Below are 16265 nucleotides of genomic sequence, written 5' to 3' on the forward strand. Positions count from 1 at the left end.
TCTAATTCATGTTGCAATTTTGCTATGTTCAAGTATTTTAATTTGGTATGTTCTAGTGAACTATTGAAACATCATTTCATAACTAGCATTTCAAGTTCTATATGTAGACTATACAACCCCTTCTTTGGCCCGTCTTCCCCTTGCCACGCTCCCTTGGCCGTCCCCCCAACGTCCCAAAAATGAGGCCCATTTTTCCTGCGTTTCGAAAACTTGCCCTAGCGTCCCGCCGTCTCAAAGTACCCTCGTACTGGTGTAACATTGAAATAAAATTGAAGTTTGATGCTACTTTGGATAAGTACAAAGCTCGTTTAGTAGCAAAGGGTTTTTCTCAGCATCAGGGTATTGATTATGAGGAGACCTATGCTCCTACAACAAAGATGGGCACTATAAGATTAGTCCTAGCCATGACAACTCAATTTGGTTGGAAGGCCCATTAGATGGACATTAAGAGTGCTTTCCTAAATGGTGACCTACAAGAAGAGGTCTACATGATGCAGCCTCCTAGTTTCAAGGTTGTTGGTAAAGAATATCAAGTTCTCAGGTTAGTGAAAGCTCTCAATGGCTTGAAGTAGGCCCCTAGGGCATGACACATGAAAATTGATAAGTACCTCAGTGATCAAGGCTTCTAGAGGAGTTCTTCATACTGAAATTTGTATATCAAGACTACTAAAGGTGACACCATCCTTTTTGTCGTTTATGTGGATGATTTGATCATTACTGACAATTCGACATCGTTGATTCAGGGAATCAAACCAAGTTTTTGCTAGTCTTTTGATATGACTGATCTCGGGCTCATGCATTATTGCCTCATTGTTGAGGTTTGGCAACAATCTTTTGGTATATTTGATTTCTTAGTCCAAATATGCCAAGGCTCTATTAGACATATTCTATATGCAAGATTGCAAGCCCGCATCCACACCCATGCAGAAAGGTCTGAAGTTATTAGCCAAGTCTGATTCTGCTCCAGTTGATGATACTACATACAGACAACTAATAGGCAACCTTATCTACCTCTTTGCTACTAGACTTGATATCAACTTTGCAGTCAGCTACATCCGATGCTCAACTCCTAAGGCTGATCATCGGATGGCAACAAAGTGTGTGCTTCATTATGTGAAGGGCACTACAGATTATGGACTTTTTTAGTCTCAGAGTTCTAATCCTAGACTCAGTGGGTTCACAGATTCATATTGGGTAGGTTTTGTTGATGGTAAAAAGTCAACTTCTGGATATGTGCTTAGTTTGGGATCTGGTGTTGTCACATGGACTAGTAAGAAGTAGGAGGCTGTTTCTCTCTCCTCTATCGAGGCTAAATACAAAGGGACAATTAAGGCAAGCTATGAAGTTGTTTGGCTTCGTCAGATGCTTGGGGATGTATAGATGCCACAAACAGGACTGACCACTTTGATTGTTGATAAAAAAGACGTAATCAAGTTAGCACGAATCTAGTCTTCCATGAACGAACCAAGCATGTGGATGATCACCGTCCCTATATACAAGGCTGGCTGAAGATGAGACAATAGACTTGCAGTATGTTCCTACAATGGATCAAACTACAAACATTCTCACCAAGCCTCTTGGTCTTGATAAGTTTGTCAAATTTAGAGGACAACTTGGTGTCTTGCATAGATAACCATTAGGGGAGGGTATTATGATTAATAGACAATGTCTATTATCATCTACTACTATATAATGGTTATCTATTTGTAATCTATGATAAATATTAGAATGTTTCTAATATTTAGTTAGTGATTAGTTATTTGTTAGCTAGAATAAACTGTTTCTTTTCTTTACGATCATTTCCTAAGGAAACATCGTCTATTCATTTGGATATATTGATCTATTGATCATTGTTAGTAATAAGCAAGTATTTTACCAATCACTTTGGAATACCAATTGTGTTTACTTGTCTTAATGTTCATTGCATCTTGCATTTAAAGAGTATATATTTATTGATGATAAAAGTAATCAATGCATATATAATTTAGAGTTAAAACGTTTTATGGATCACTGATTCACTCCCCTTCTCGGTGATTTTGGTATTGCAGCAGTGATGACTTTAATTATGTTAGTATGTTTTATTGATGAAATCTCCAAATGCTGGAATTTGATGCATAAAGTTACATGTGAAGTTATTTGTTGCTGTAAAAACTATAAATTTTAAATATTTTCAAATAAACTATAACAATATATCCTCTTAATAGTTTTTCTAAACCAAAAGATTATTGAAATTTTAACCAACTTTTTCTTGGACCTTAGCGGTTTGTAACTCGGAGCACGTAGTAGCCTCTTATAGTCTCACAATGTTCAAATTGAAAATGTCATACTAAGAGCTGGTGTTAGCTTAGGGTGATACAACTATGCCATATAGAAGGGTCCCTTGAATGGTTCTGACCAGGTTTGCTTCCAAATCAACATTGGTTTATGGTTATTTTCCATGTTTAGGTGTAGAATTATTATCCTTCAAACTAGTCTAGGTATAGAATTTTTTTTCTCATTATGGTTCATATAGGTTTGTGTGTGTACACACAAACACACACACACACATATGTATGTATGTATGTATATATATAGATATATGCGTTATATATACAAAACAATAAGAGAAATATACATAATTATAAAACTAAATCATTTCATAATATGAATCTACGATGCTTGATCATTGATATATATTTATGATTATAAAAGAAATCATCACATTTAATTACATAATTAAAAAATGAGAGAGAAAATGTGAAAAAAAGTGTGCTTGGAACCCAAGATAATAAGAAAAAATGGTTTTTTATTTGACTTTGACCTGTGAGGATCCACAAGGCTGGGCACAGACCCAGCCTGTGTCATGTTCCCAAATTAGCAGGTTCCAGTAGCTTGGTGATGTCAGTTCATCATCGTGACCCTCATGAGCTGACACTAAGATTTGAGGATCTCAGTTAGAGTGACTTGCTATTTATAGTAATTCAGATGAACATGGTTGCTGTTTTTGGTAGTGCAATTGTGGCACCCTGAGTCCAGGCTTCATGTGTATTTTATTGGGCTTCATTATTGAGTTGCATATTGCAAGTTATTAATTAAGTATAACTTAATAAATGGGTTTATGAGTTCTTTGTTATAAGTTGATGGTGTGATGTTGAAGCCCTGTTAGTGAAAAGTGTCTCCAAGAAGCTAAGTGGCGTTAGGGTATTGGTGAACCCTTGACTATTAAAATGGAATAAAATGCACAATTCTTGGAAATCGAACCATACCTTTATTGCATTGTTTTTGATGAAAATGGAGACCAAGGATTTTTGGCATGAACTTCGAGGAAGCCAGAATATTCATCCAATTTGGTTGCACTTTGAATTGGCTCGAACTTCCAGTGAATTGTGTACAATTTTCTGAGTATCTAACTGCATTTTGGTTTCATGATTGAGAGGGTTTGGCTGAGTTACTAATTGTGTTGGCTGCAAATTGAATTGACTATGGTTCAATCCCTATTGGCAAGTATTCGTCTGCAATTATTGGCAATGTTGTAAGGTCTAGCCTGCAAATTTAATGACTGTGATCACCTTTATGAACCTGCATTTCCATATTTTGTGAGCTGTTTTTGGATTCAAGCAGCGTTCTACTCATATATTCGGCTGCATTTCACCATTTGCTGGCAGCATTTTTATCACAAGGAGCTGTGAGCTATATTTAATGATGTGGAATTTATACCTCTTCTGCAATTTATTATTCTCACATCATCCTTCAACTCCAGGTTCATTGCATATTTGAGAGCATTTGTAATTTCTTGTCATTGCTTAAATTGCAAATAAAGTGGTGTGAGCTGGTATCAATTTCTTGCATTTAGTTATCAATTCCATATATTTGACAAATGAAAAATCTCAAAAAACATATATCAAATCAAATTTTTTTTTTTTTCAAAACTCAAAAATAGGGCTCTTTACAGTGTGATCAGAACAATTTCTTGTAGCCTCTAGGGAGTTGGGTTATTATGGCAGAACGGTTTATTCTTAGAGTTCATTACACTCGTAGACCACTAGGTGAGGTTAATTTGGATATACAGTTTGGTGCTATAGGTGATAGAGATGTTGGTTGTTTAGGTAATTACATAGATGTTGGTACAGGTTCTGACATTGACAGAGAGGCTAGGGAGACACTGAGAGATCTTGCACATAGCCAACACCATGTTGATGTTTTACAACAATTGTTTGAGACTTTGTAGCGCATTTCTCTTCCTAGAGGATGTAGTAAGGATAAAGGTACTAGCAGTGTTTCAATTAGCTCTCACAGGTCTAGGGCTGATGACAGGGTTGATTATATAGGTACACATGATAGGCCACAATGACCTACTTCTCTGATACTTGAGCTGAATGTGGTGATTATTGAGACTGAGGCTACAACATTTGCTAATGATGTGGTGGCCTATTATGTTGGGTGGGATGCTTTACCACAAGCATTTAAGCAGAACTTGAATTTTAATAGATTCTTGACACAAAAGAGAGAGCACACTAGAGGTAAGCCTATACTTGGCATGAGATAGAGGCCTAGCTAGAATGACTTGAAGTAGGTAACCAACAAGATGACCTTGACTCATTTTGATGGTAGTGCGAAGGTTACAACAAGACCTTGAGTACATAAGCTTGACACTTACCTTTCCTTGCATCCCATGATGGAGGAGGACACCATTCGCTTTCCTGTGTTGCACTTAGATGGGATAGCCAATGGCTAGTGGTACCATGGGCTAGTATATTTGCACCATAATCAGATTGTATCCTACCGGGAGTTTGTGGATAGACTAGTAGAGAGATTTGATAGGAAAGACCCCGAGACTTATTTCCGTGTGTTGGCACAGTTGACACAGAGTAGAGGTCTCAAGGTGTTCATCAGCAAGTTCCAACAGGTAGCTGTGATGGTGTATGATATTCCAGAGAGGAGAAGGGTGATGTTATTTGTTGAGGGACTAGTTGAGCCTCTTAGAGGGTGGGTTAAGTCCCTAGATCCACCTAAACTTGTAGGAAGCTATGAAAAAAGAAAGGACTTAGAGATGTCTATCCCATGAAGCAAGTTTTCTTTCAAACCTTCTACTTCATCATATGACAATAAGGAAACCGCTAAGAAGGATGATAAACTTGATTCTAAGAGAACTATACCTGCCTCTTTAGATCAAGAAATGCCAATTTTTCAGAATAACCAACTGAAAATGAACAGGAGACACATGAGGGAGCAATTAATAGTGCTGAAGTTATTGATGATTCTAATCTTAGGGTAGTTTACCTTTCTAGCATGAGAAAGGAAGAATAATTCAATTTACGTGGTCTCTTGGCACGGCAGCAAGTTATTGCTCTTCTTGAGACAGGTGCTAGTCATAATTTCATTAATTCACAGCTGGTCTCTAGGAGGGGCACTTAGGTAGAGGAGTTTGTTGACATTAGAGTACAAGTAGCTGATGGTTACACTCTCAAGTGTAATAGGATGATTATTGAGCTTCCCATGAAGCTGAACCATTATGCATTTTAGGCAGATTTTTATGTTGTGAACATGGGAGATATTGATGTTGTTCTTGGTATGAGCTGGTTGCACACTATAGAGGACATTTATCTCGACACTGAAAAGATGGAGATGAGGTTCATTAAGAATCATAAAACTCACATCCTAAAGGCTATCACAAATAGTAATCTGAAGCTGATTTCTTTTAGACGTATGCATCTCATGGATCATGATATAGTTGATTGGGCAGTGGAGTGTAAATTATTACCTAACACTTGATGGGACTGATAAACCAACTTACCATTCTGATATACAACATCTTAGAACTAAACATTCTAAAGTGTTTAGTGATTTACCACCTGACATGCCACTTAATAGAGGCATAAAGCACATCATTGAGTTAGAGGAGGGCACTAAGTCCATCATGATTACTCCTTACTGACAACCTAAGCACCTGAAAGATGAGATAGAGAAGACTATTCAGGAGCTACTCGCTATGGGACATATCAGATTGTTTTGGTGAAGAAAAGGGACAGTACACTGAGGATGTGCATTGCTTACCGAATGTTGAACATAAGGACTATTAAGAAGCGATATCCCATCCCACGCATTGATGAGTTGATTGATGAGCTACATGGGACGTGCTACTTCTCCAAGATTGATTTGAGCTCCGATTATAGCCAAATTAGAGTCAAAGAGTAGGATGTGTAGAAGATAGCATTCAAGTGTCACTATAGTCACTTTGAGTTCTTAGTCATGTCTTTTGGTTTGACTAATGCCCCTGTGATATTGTAGTCTACCATGAACAGAGTCTTCCGTAGTCAATTGAGGAGGTTTGTTCTAATTTTCTTTGATGATATACTTGTGTACTGTAAGAGGTGGGATGATCATGTTGCACATTTGGATACAGTGCTGGACATTCTAGATAGGGCTTCCTTGTATACCAAGGAGTCCAAATGTGGTTTGGGTATGATAGAGTTAATTTATCTTGGGCATATTATTAGTGCAGAGGGAGTTCACATGAATCTCGATAAGGTATGTGCTATTCTAGATTGGCCTACACCAGAGAACTTGAAGCAACTTAGAGGCTTCATTGGCTTGCGTGCATTCTACTACAGATTTGTGATAGGTTTCTCTCGTCATGCAACTCCCCTTACTAATTTGACCTATAAGGGTGCTTTTGAGTGGACCTCTCAAGCATAGGAGTTCTTTGAGAAGTTCAAGCAGATTATGACATCACACCTAGTGTTAGCATTGCCGTATTTTACAAGGCCATTTGAGTTGCATTGTGATGCATTAGGTGAGGGCATTAGTGTCGTTCTTTCCTAGGATCACCATCCTATTGCATTTGAGAGCACGAATCTCAATGGTCTTAAGAGAGCTTTATGTGTATATGATAAGGAGATATTGGCCATTACACATGCTCTGGCCAAGTTCAGGCAACATTTAGTTGGCAGTATGTTTTGCATCAAAACGACCATAATAGCTTGAACATATCTGTGGACGACTAGATCTTAATGAGAGGCAACAAAAGTGGGTCAGCTAGCTTCAGTCATATGATTTTGATATTTCCTATATTAAGGGTACATAGAATGTAGTTGCTGACCCCACTTGTGTGCTATCATAGAGATATGTGAGGATTGGAGACACTGGGTCATTTTTGAGTATGCCAGGTATTAGTGGGCATCTAGTATTGTTGATGGCAATATTCAAGACAAGTATACTCTTGTAAGTGAGTTGATCATTTATAGGGGCAGGCTTTTATTGGTCTCAAGATTGAGTGTCAAGCAAATTGTGTTGAGGGCCTTTCATGATTTCCATTGGTTAGACATCCTGGGTTCTTTAAGACCTATAGACAGATATGTGAGAGATTCACATGGAAGGGCCTAAAGTTAGATATTCAATCGCATGTTAGAGAGTGCTTTGTTTGTCAGTAGAACAAATAGGAGCATACCTATCCAATTGGTTTACTTTAGCCACTTCCCATTCCTGAGAGGAAGTGGGAGTGTTTATCTATGAACTTTATTGTGGGCTTGCCAAAAGCCCAAGGTAGGAATTATATCTTTGTAGCAGTGGATCGCCTTATGAAGTATGGGCACTTCTTCCCTATAACCACTACAATTTGAGCGACACAAGTAGATGAGTTGTTCTTCCTAGAGGTTTTCAAGTTGCATGGTTTACCTCAGAGCATTGTTAGTGACTGGATTAACCAATTTATGAGTCACTTATAGCATGAGTTGTTTAGATTATGTGAGACTGAGTTGACTCCAAGCATGTAGTGTCCCCATTTTCCAATTAAGTTTGAAAGCTGTAACCTGCAACCATTTATCAATACAATTTCAAAAATTGTATGTAAAACATATTAGCAACATTAGATTAAAGTAAATACTAATCTAAATATTGCCCAAGCTACCCTTCCTAATCCTTCAGGAGAGATCCTTTCTCCAATCACCTAACCCTTTGGTGAGAACTACATCTCGATTAGGTAATTGTCATAGAAAGAGCTTCTACCTTAGGCCTCTTTGGGATCTCTAGTAACACTACTTGGTAGAGATCCCACCTTACCAAGTCTCTTATCTCTGACATATGCATATGTTTAACCACGACAATATATATTGTCTCTAAGAGGTTCTCTATAAACCTCTCTCTAGGATTCCAATTTGAAATCCTAACATTCGATTACGAATGCCCTCTAATCTCTGAGTTCTCTTTATAAGAACTCGACATTCATTTAGAATGCCCTCTATCAAGTTTATCTTGATTTCTCTAATGATAGTTACAATGTTATCATACCACTATTCTCTACCTTATGACTAATCGCAATAATTCATCTGCTTGTATACACTGATGGGAAGAAGTCTTACTCTATTGCACACATTCTTCCCTTATATATCAAAATTGGTTTTAATGTACTTTCAACCTATTTACTAGGATCTATTGTCCCTGTTTACTTCTACATTATCTCCTTTGTTGCTCACTTATATTTATCAGTTAAGAGTATTGTTCAACAGCCAATGCCTGTACTTTTGCCTCCTTGGGATTCTAATGTTCGCATCTTATTTCCTTGATATACTTATATGCCATCCTAGTCTTTATTCGTTGTCCTTATTGGTCAATATGTCTCTGCTCCCATGCTTACTTTTCATCATGGTGTATATATAGATAATCATTCTTTTCATTACATTCTCTGCCTATCATTCATGGTTATTCCTGTCTATGTCTTTTGTCTTCTTTTTTAGCATCATGCCAATCATTACTCGTTGTTTGTCTATATTATCTCTTCCCTATTGAATATTGTCACCTTCCACAGCGGGGGATTAAGACTGTACATCTTTACTTGTTACTGATGTAGTCCGCAGGTATAACTCTTATTAGAAGTGTAGTTATGATCTGCAACCGACTTCTATACCGTTCCCCCAATGACTAATATATCAGATTGCTATTTGTGGTATATTTTTGCAGATGGCAACTACTCTTCACTGCCCTTAGAAATTGTAATTATTTTCACTACCTTCTGGAGCTCTTGTTTACGATGTGCTATATCAATTGTTATGGGCCGTTAAAGTTTATGAGAATATTTGTCGTCTTTGTTCAATGTGATGGAGGATGCCCACATTGCTGACAATATTACTGCTTGACTGAATACTTTTGTAATTTGCAAATAGCTTCATTGCTCTATCTCTAGTCTAGTTCGATAGCTTATCTAGCTCGATGATTGGTGAACTCCGACTATATTCTTCTCCTTATGTAACTGGTGTCGTGTCTATGAATTTTTTTGATTAAGTTGTTATGTAACCCTAATAATGGTTCTTTTGTCTGCCGACCATGTTCTCTCTTCCTTTGCTTATGATGATCGTTGTTTTTCCCTTCGATGGATTCCTTATGCTTCATGGTTGCCATCATATATTTGTATGGTTTTTCTTGCCCTCAGTTTGTATTCGTTGTCGCACATACATTCTGATTCGTTGATTACTTTCTTCGAAATGATTATCGTTCCATGGTTTCCTTTTGCCGATTGCTATGGTCATGATAGCTCTTGAGATAACATTATTATTATTTTGTCTCTCTTCCTTGTTGACATATCCACCATGATTTGTTCGGAGGTATTTCGGTTATTATTAAATTGATTGCTCTGTAATGCCCCGTTGATCCCTTTCTTCGATGCCTCTTTTCCTCTTTATATTAGATACGTATCCTGAATGGTTTTATCTTTTTGAATGATAAGTTTATTTATTTATTTAAATTAATTTGATATTTATTTATTTAAGATCTTTTATTTTATTTTATTATATTATAATATAATAAATAATCATATTATTTATATCATAAGATAATAAGACATAATAATATATATTATATTTATTAATTATAGCTCATTCATTAGAAAATTATATTTATATGTTAATTTTTGGGGGTTATTACAAAGCACCAGTCATCACCCTCAGATTGATATTGTTAATAACTGGGTGGAGGGCTAGCTACAGAACTATATGTCAGCACAACAAGAAGCTTGGGTGAAGTGGATATACTTGTGCTAGTATTGTTATAATTCCACTCACCCGATGTCTATTCAGATGTCCCCTTTTAGAGACTTATAAGGGTATGATTCCCCAAGCTTCTTGGATATCTAGTACAAGAGACTTATTGCAAGTGCAAGAGACTTATTGCATGACAGGATGTTATGAGGACTCTGAAAGACAACATTCAGCAGGCTTAGAAGCAGTGCACTGATCAGAGAAGGATTGCTCCCTTTTTCTAGGTGGGTTATATGGTGTATCTGAAGTTGCAGCCTTATAGAAAGGCATCTATTAAGAAAAGTGGAGCTGAGAAGCTCAAGCCTCACTATTATGGTCCGTTCCATATGGTTAGACGCATGGGTGAGGCAGCCTATGACTTGATTTGCCAGAGGACAACAAAGTGCATAATGTATTTCACGTGTCGCGCCTCAAAAGTGCGCTAGGTAGATATGTCCCATCTTCTTCTTTACCCCTAGTGGATGATGAGGGGAGATTAGAGTTGATCCTTGAGGTGATACTAGGCAGAGGTACTTGTGCTGGTGGAACATTAGAGAATTATTGCTGAAGTGGTAGGGTCTTGCAAATGAGGATGCCACTTGGGAGCCTGAGGATATATTTCAGCACCCAGGATTGTGATTGCTTGGGGATGTCAATTCATCAATTGTGACCCTCATGAGCTGACACATAGATTTGAGTGTCTATTGGCATGACTTGCTATTTATAGTAAGTCAAATGAGTAGAGTCACTATTTTTGGCAATGCAGTTATGGCACCTTGAGGCTCCATCAATATTTTATTGGGCTTCATTATCGAGTTGCATATTGCAAGTTGTTGATTAAGTATAACTTAATGAATAGCTTTATGAGTTCTCTGTTATAATTTGATGGTGTGATTTTGAAGCATTGTTAGTGAAAAGTGTCTCCAAGAAGCTACGTGGTGCTAGGGTATTGATGAAGCCTTGGCCATTAAAATGTTATAAAATGCATGCTTCTTGGAAATCAAATCATGCCTTTGTTGCATTGTTTTTGATGAAAATGGAGGCCAAGGGTTTTTGGCATGAGCTTTGAGAAAGTTTGAATATTCCTCCAATCTGGTTGCACTCTGAAATGGCTCAAATTGCTAGTGAATTGTGTACAATCTTCTGAGTATTTATCTGCAATTCGGTTTCATGATTGAGAGGGTTTGGCTGTGAGTTATTAATTGTGTTGGCTGCAAATTGAATTGACTGTGGTTCGATCTCTATTGGCAAGTATTCGTATGCGATTATTTGCAATGTTGGAAGGTCTATCCTGCAAAATTAATAACTGGCAGCATTCTATCACATGGAGCTGTGATCTATAGTTAGTGACATGTAATTCATACATGTACTGCAATTTCTTATTCTAATGTCATCCTTAAACTCCAGGCTCTTTAATAATTAAGTTCATTGCACATTTGAGAGCATTTGTAATTTCTTGTCATTGCTTAAGTTGCAAATATAATGGTGTGAGCTGATATAAATTTCTTGCATTTAGTTATCAATTCCATATATTTGAAAAAAACTCTAAAGTCATATATCAATCAAAAAAATAATTTTTTTTTGCGAAACTCAAAAAACACAAAAGCAATCTTCAGCATAAATTCAGAGTGAGCCAGCAGGGCTCTTTACAGCCTGGACCGTTCCACAAACACAGACCTGGTTAGCACCCGGACCCGGTTTGAGGATCCAGGGTAGTAATGTAGGCTTTTAGTAATTCACTTTTATTTTTTATAGACTGGCTTGCTTTTACTATCTGTCTTAAAAATCTTTTTCAAGTTTATCCCGAGTTCAATTGGTAAATTCTAAATTCATATGCATGAGTTGTGTATTAAATTAATAATATTTTCACATAACATTTCAATGATCCTATCAATTTGTGTTTGACAACAACATTTTTTATAATAGTCTCTGTGTTCAAAACTTCAAGGCAGTAAGTGAACGAGTAAAGACTATCTGAACATATAATTGGAGAGAGGTGGTGCACTAGGACTATTATTGAGAATATTCTTGTAACTTCGTTTTTCTGTCCATATTTTCAGGTTGCCCTTGTCTGGACCTTGTGAAATGAATATTGAAGATCTAGATAAATTTCCTGAGCAAGGTACAAGTATAGTTAATGCTGAATTTCTGCTCTTATTCTTAGATATATTTTCGTAGGTATATGCTATAGACGTTTTTAATGCACTTATTTTATAGTAAGAATTTATAAAATTGTATCTACAGTTCATTTAACTTTTATATCCTTTCTTTTCTGCTTTTACGAATGACACAGGCAAGAAAAGGAAAAAGGTTTCTCAAAGTCATGCAGACATTGGGGACTTTTCTGGTCTGGACGCATCAGCCACTGCAGTCACAATTGGGGACAAAATGACATCATCTTCCTTGACCAGTCCCACAACAAAACATCCTCGACACAGACTGGGATGCACATGCATTGTTTGTATTCAACCTCCCAGTGGAACAGGTCCCAAACACAAATCTTGTTGCACCTGCAGTGTTTGTGTTACTGTCAAACGTAGATTCAAGACACTTATGACACGGCGTCGAAAAGAAACAGACAGTGCAATCAAGAAGTACAATTCTTTGAATGAACAGAAAGATGTCCACAGTTTTGAGGAAAAGGAATCTGACGTGCAGTCTGACTTTGTGAATGAACTCATTTGGGAAACTCCAGTTTCAGTATGCAAGAATGGGGATGCGGATTTTCAAGATTATCCAGAAAATGAAGTTGAATTGCCTTCAGATCTGAACTTACATGCTTCTTGTAAGGACAATGGAAGTGTGAAAGAAGAATATTCACTCAGTAAAGTGCGAATAGATTTGAATAGCCAACCAGGCAGTGAGGAGGAAGAATCGCTTGAAATTGGTCAGGAAAGAACAGCAGGGCTTCTTGATAATGGCTCTTTGCCTCTTGATATGTGCGTCAAGCAACATGAACTTCCAAGTTTAATATACCCTCCACAGATAAGTACTGCATTTGGATTTCAACAAAGTTCAAGTGAAGGAAGACTTGAGGAAGCTTCCACAGATAAGACTGGAGATCGTATCAATAAAGAAGAGTTGATTTCCAACAGAACTGAAAATGATTCCATATAGGTCTCTATTTGGATAAGTTTCCAAGATTCACCTCCATTTTTAGAACGCATGTCTAGTGTATGCAACTGAGCAAAGGCCTTACTCTTTGATTTCACAAAATCTGGTAACAACAGTATCTGATAGAATAACAGTTTGTAAGATAATACTTTGTTACTGTGGGTTTACAATTGGATCCTTGAGACTTCTGTTTTCCTTAGGTGGCTACTGTATAGCATGGTAATTTTTGTGGTCATGCAAGGGATCATCGACAATTATCTGACCTGGCCATTCTGTTATCTTCAGCCACATCTATGAAAAAATGAGCTGCCCGATTACATTTTTGAATAGCTGCAACATGGTTTACTGTAGTTTTACTGCTTTTAAACTCTTGCTTGATTGACTACCTATTAAGTCATGTTTTGCAAGGTGAATCACTGTGGTTCAAGGGCATGTTAGTTTCTAGCTGTGCTTCATTTATGCAGCTCATGTGTTATCAATGTTGTCTGGTTTCAAATAAAAAATAATGGTTTTGCTCAATGTTAAAGTTTTATTTGATATTTTATTTCAATTTCAAACACATATATAAGTAGAGTCAACAGAGTGTCCCAGATATATCATTCCTTCATTTATAAAATATGAATGAATTAATGATTTTAATGATGCCCAGGAGGCCATGCAGTCTAAGTGACTGAGAGTCACAGTCCTAAGATGTCTTCAAATTCATTTCGATATCAGATTTTCTATGATGAGTTTTGACTTGGAGGTCTAGCTGTTCTGTTAATCCTCGCTTCTTTAAATAACTCATGCTGGCTGTCAACTTTCAAGCTGTTGTCATACTGGGTGTGCATTTTTCATAAGCCATGGAATCCGTTTACTGGTTTTGCACTGAAGGTGATGATGCATCATCGACTGTTCGATTAACATTCTTGCTTTTCCTTTAATGCTGCCCATAAATATATATGCTGTGTTCCCATATTGGATTGAAATTTCTTGTGTTAGGGATATGAAAATAGTCAGTTGTTAAACTTATTGCTCTCATAATTTCTACCTTGTACATCCCACATAAGCTGTAACTTAGTCTTTTCTTGGGATTAGTGCAAATGCTGTGTACTTAAATAATAAATAGGACAAGAAATAAATATTTGTTAAGAAATTAGTATATCATTTTGATAAGTAGGAGATATTTTCCACAGCAGGTCAAATTGTGATATTGCTGTTAGGTTTCAATTGTGTATTTTTGTGTCAAACCCATTGACCCAATGAGTTCGACTAAGGTCAACGAGTTTGACTGTAAACTATACAGTTGAATCCTCATAGCATTATCACAATATCATTTCATTCAAATGCATCTATGGGGCACAGGCTGGCATTAAGTAGTTTGTGGCAGAGTGATTTCTTCACATAACATGGTGAAAGCAGTCCAAAAAAATCACATTTCGTTGATGGGGAATTGATGACCTGGTGAAAATGAGTTGAATTCAGTTGCCCATAATTAAAAAGTGAAAAACATAAGCAACAATGAAGCTAAAAGTGGTTCAACATTTCTATAATGATGAATCATTGATGTCATGGATGAATTAAGGGTATCTATAAGGAATAATTAACAAATTATGTATTTTTTCAGTGGGCTGTTAAGTCGAGCAGTTTTAATTCTGGAAGAAATATTATGAAAAGTGTTATTGTTGAATTTTAGTTTTGAGATGGGTGATCTTTTGAGAAGTCTGATTTACATTTACAAACATTCCTAAATGCAATGAGTCTTAAATGTAACTTTCATGCAAATGATAAATGAGTTATATGAACCCCATGAAAGATGGGTTAATAATTCAAAAAGTTCGGTAAATAAAGTTGTCTTGAAAATTACTGACTACCACTATGCCCCTCAAAGACCTCTGCTCTGGTTTTAATTTTTATAAAATTTTAGATAATTTTAGATCGGAAACCAATCATTTTAACTTTTGGACCTTTTTCCAATTGAATATCATGCAATTGAATTATATTTATATTTTCAATTTACCAAGTCAATATCTATCCTTAAGGATGCTTCTATACTTGTAGTGGCAATTGAATACAAATGTAAAACCCTAGATAGAGCTAAGGCTGTTGAGTAATACAAGCTGCCCTTTACTATAGCTCATTATTCCATAGTTTGTACTCATTTGATCAATGCCTATTTGTGAATGGGATCATAAGTAGCTTTTAGTCAATAGGAATATTAAATTTTCAAAGTTGATTTATTAAGAGTGTTTAGTAAAAGCTTTATATCCTTAAAAATTCTTGATGTTTTATACTTTTTCAATGAGTACCAACTTTCAATTTCAATAAAAAAACTAATTTATTAAAATTGAGCCAAGACCAAATTTTGTAACTATGATTGAAATTGACCAAGATTATTTGATGCACCTCAGGTGAGAATGAAGTGATTCACTGTAGTATGTGAGATCTTGATTGTTAATTATAAGTTGACCCACCCTCCAAGTGCCAAGGTTGTTTTTTGTCAAGTCTTGATGTGTTGGTAACACATATATTTATGTATTTTTTTCAGGGTCATTTAGACGTCACTAGCTTTGGGAGCTTTTCTGAATGATTTAGAAATGAGAAACACCTTTGGATGTTTTCAAAAAATATACTTGAAGTAAATCATATAGGGTTGAGAGATCCATTCAATTCCTAGGAATTTGAAGAATAAAAATTGCTCAATTGAGATCTACTACACTGTTTGGCGAAACCAATCACACAAAGGAGTTACAATCTTCCAAGGTTGTTTAAGAAATTTTCACATCACAAATAAACACCATCATGGAATATTGCCATTTTAGTGATAAAAGTTAAACATCCACATAAAAGCTCAACACCAACCTTACACTACACATAGCAATTATCTAATTGCAAAAGACACGGGCAAACAATTTCACCACCATAATACTATCAATCTCACTCATCTAACAACTTGAAAACAATTCAAATTTACGTAAAGGAAAACTTAAAGCCATATAAGCTTAAAACACTTCAAGTAGTCACTAAACTCCATTGAAAAATCTATTATCGCGGTAACTTATAGCAACAAACTTTCAACGTTTCCTTTGTTACAAGTGAGGCTCCTTTGTTACAAGTGAGGGACAAATCCCCTATATTGTTTTTTGAATTATGGTGAGTGACCTAGATTTTGCCACCTCAAACCTT

At 36.3% G+C, this 16265-nt stretch overlaps 1 protein-coding gene across 3 annotated transcripts in view; it reads left to right on the forward strand.

Moving 5' to 3' along the window:
* The window catches only part of LOC149535250 (B3 domain-containing protein Os07g0563300-like), a 110175-nt gene extending 96556 nt beyond the window's left edge, over window positions 1-13619 (forward strand). For 2 of the 3 annotated variants that reach the window (XM_089803015.1, XM_089803016.1), the window contains exons 6-7: window positions 12047-12108; window positions 12280-13427. In XM_089803015.1, the coding sequence (XP_089659141.1) occupies window positions 12047-12108; window positions 12280-13103 (886 nt within the window). In that variant the 3' untranslated portion in view covers window positions 13104-13427. Of the gene's footprint in view, window positions 1-12046; window positions 12109-12279 lie in introns of all 3 variants that reach the window. The other variant, XM_089803014.1, reaches the window with a different exon arrangement.
* The last annotated feature ends 2646 nt before the right edge of the window (window positions 13620-16265 follow it).

This window comes from Cupressus sempervirens, chromosome 10 (assembly GCF_028749045.1).
Source record: "Cupressus sempervirens isolate cs-2001-9-10 chromosome 10, ASM2874904v1, whole genome shotgun sequence".
Classification (NCBI taxonomy): domain Eukaryota; kingdom Viridiplantae; phylum Streptophyta; class Pinopsida; order Cupressales; family Cupressaceae; genus Cupressus; species Cupressus sempervirens.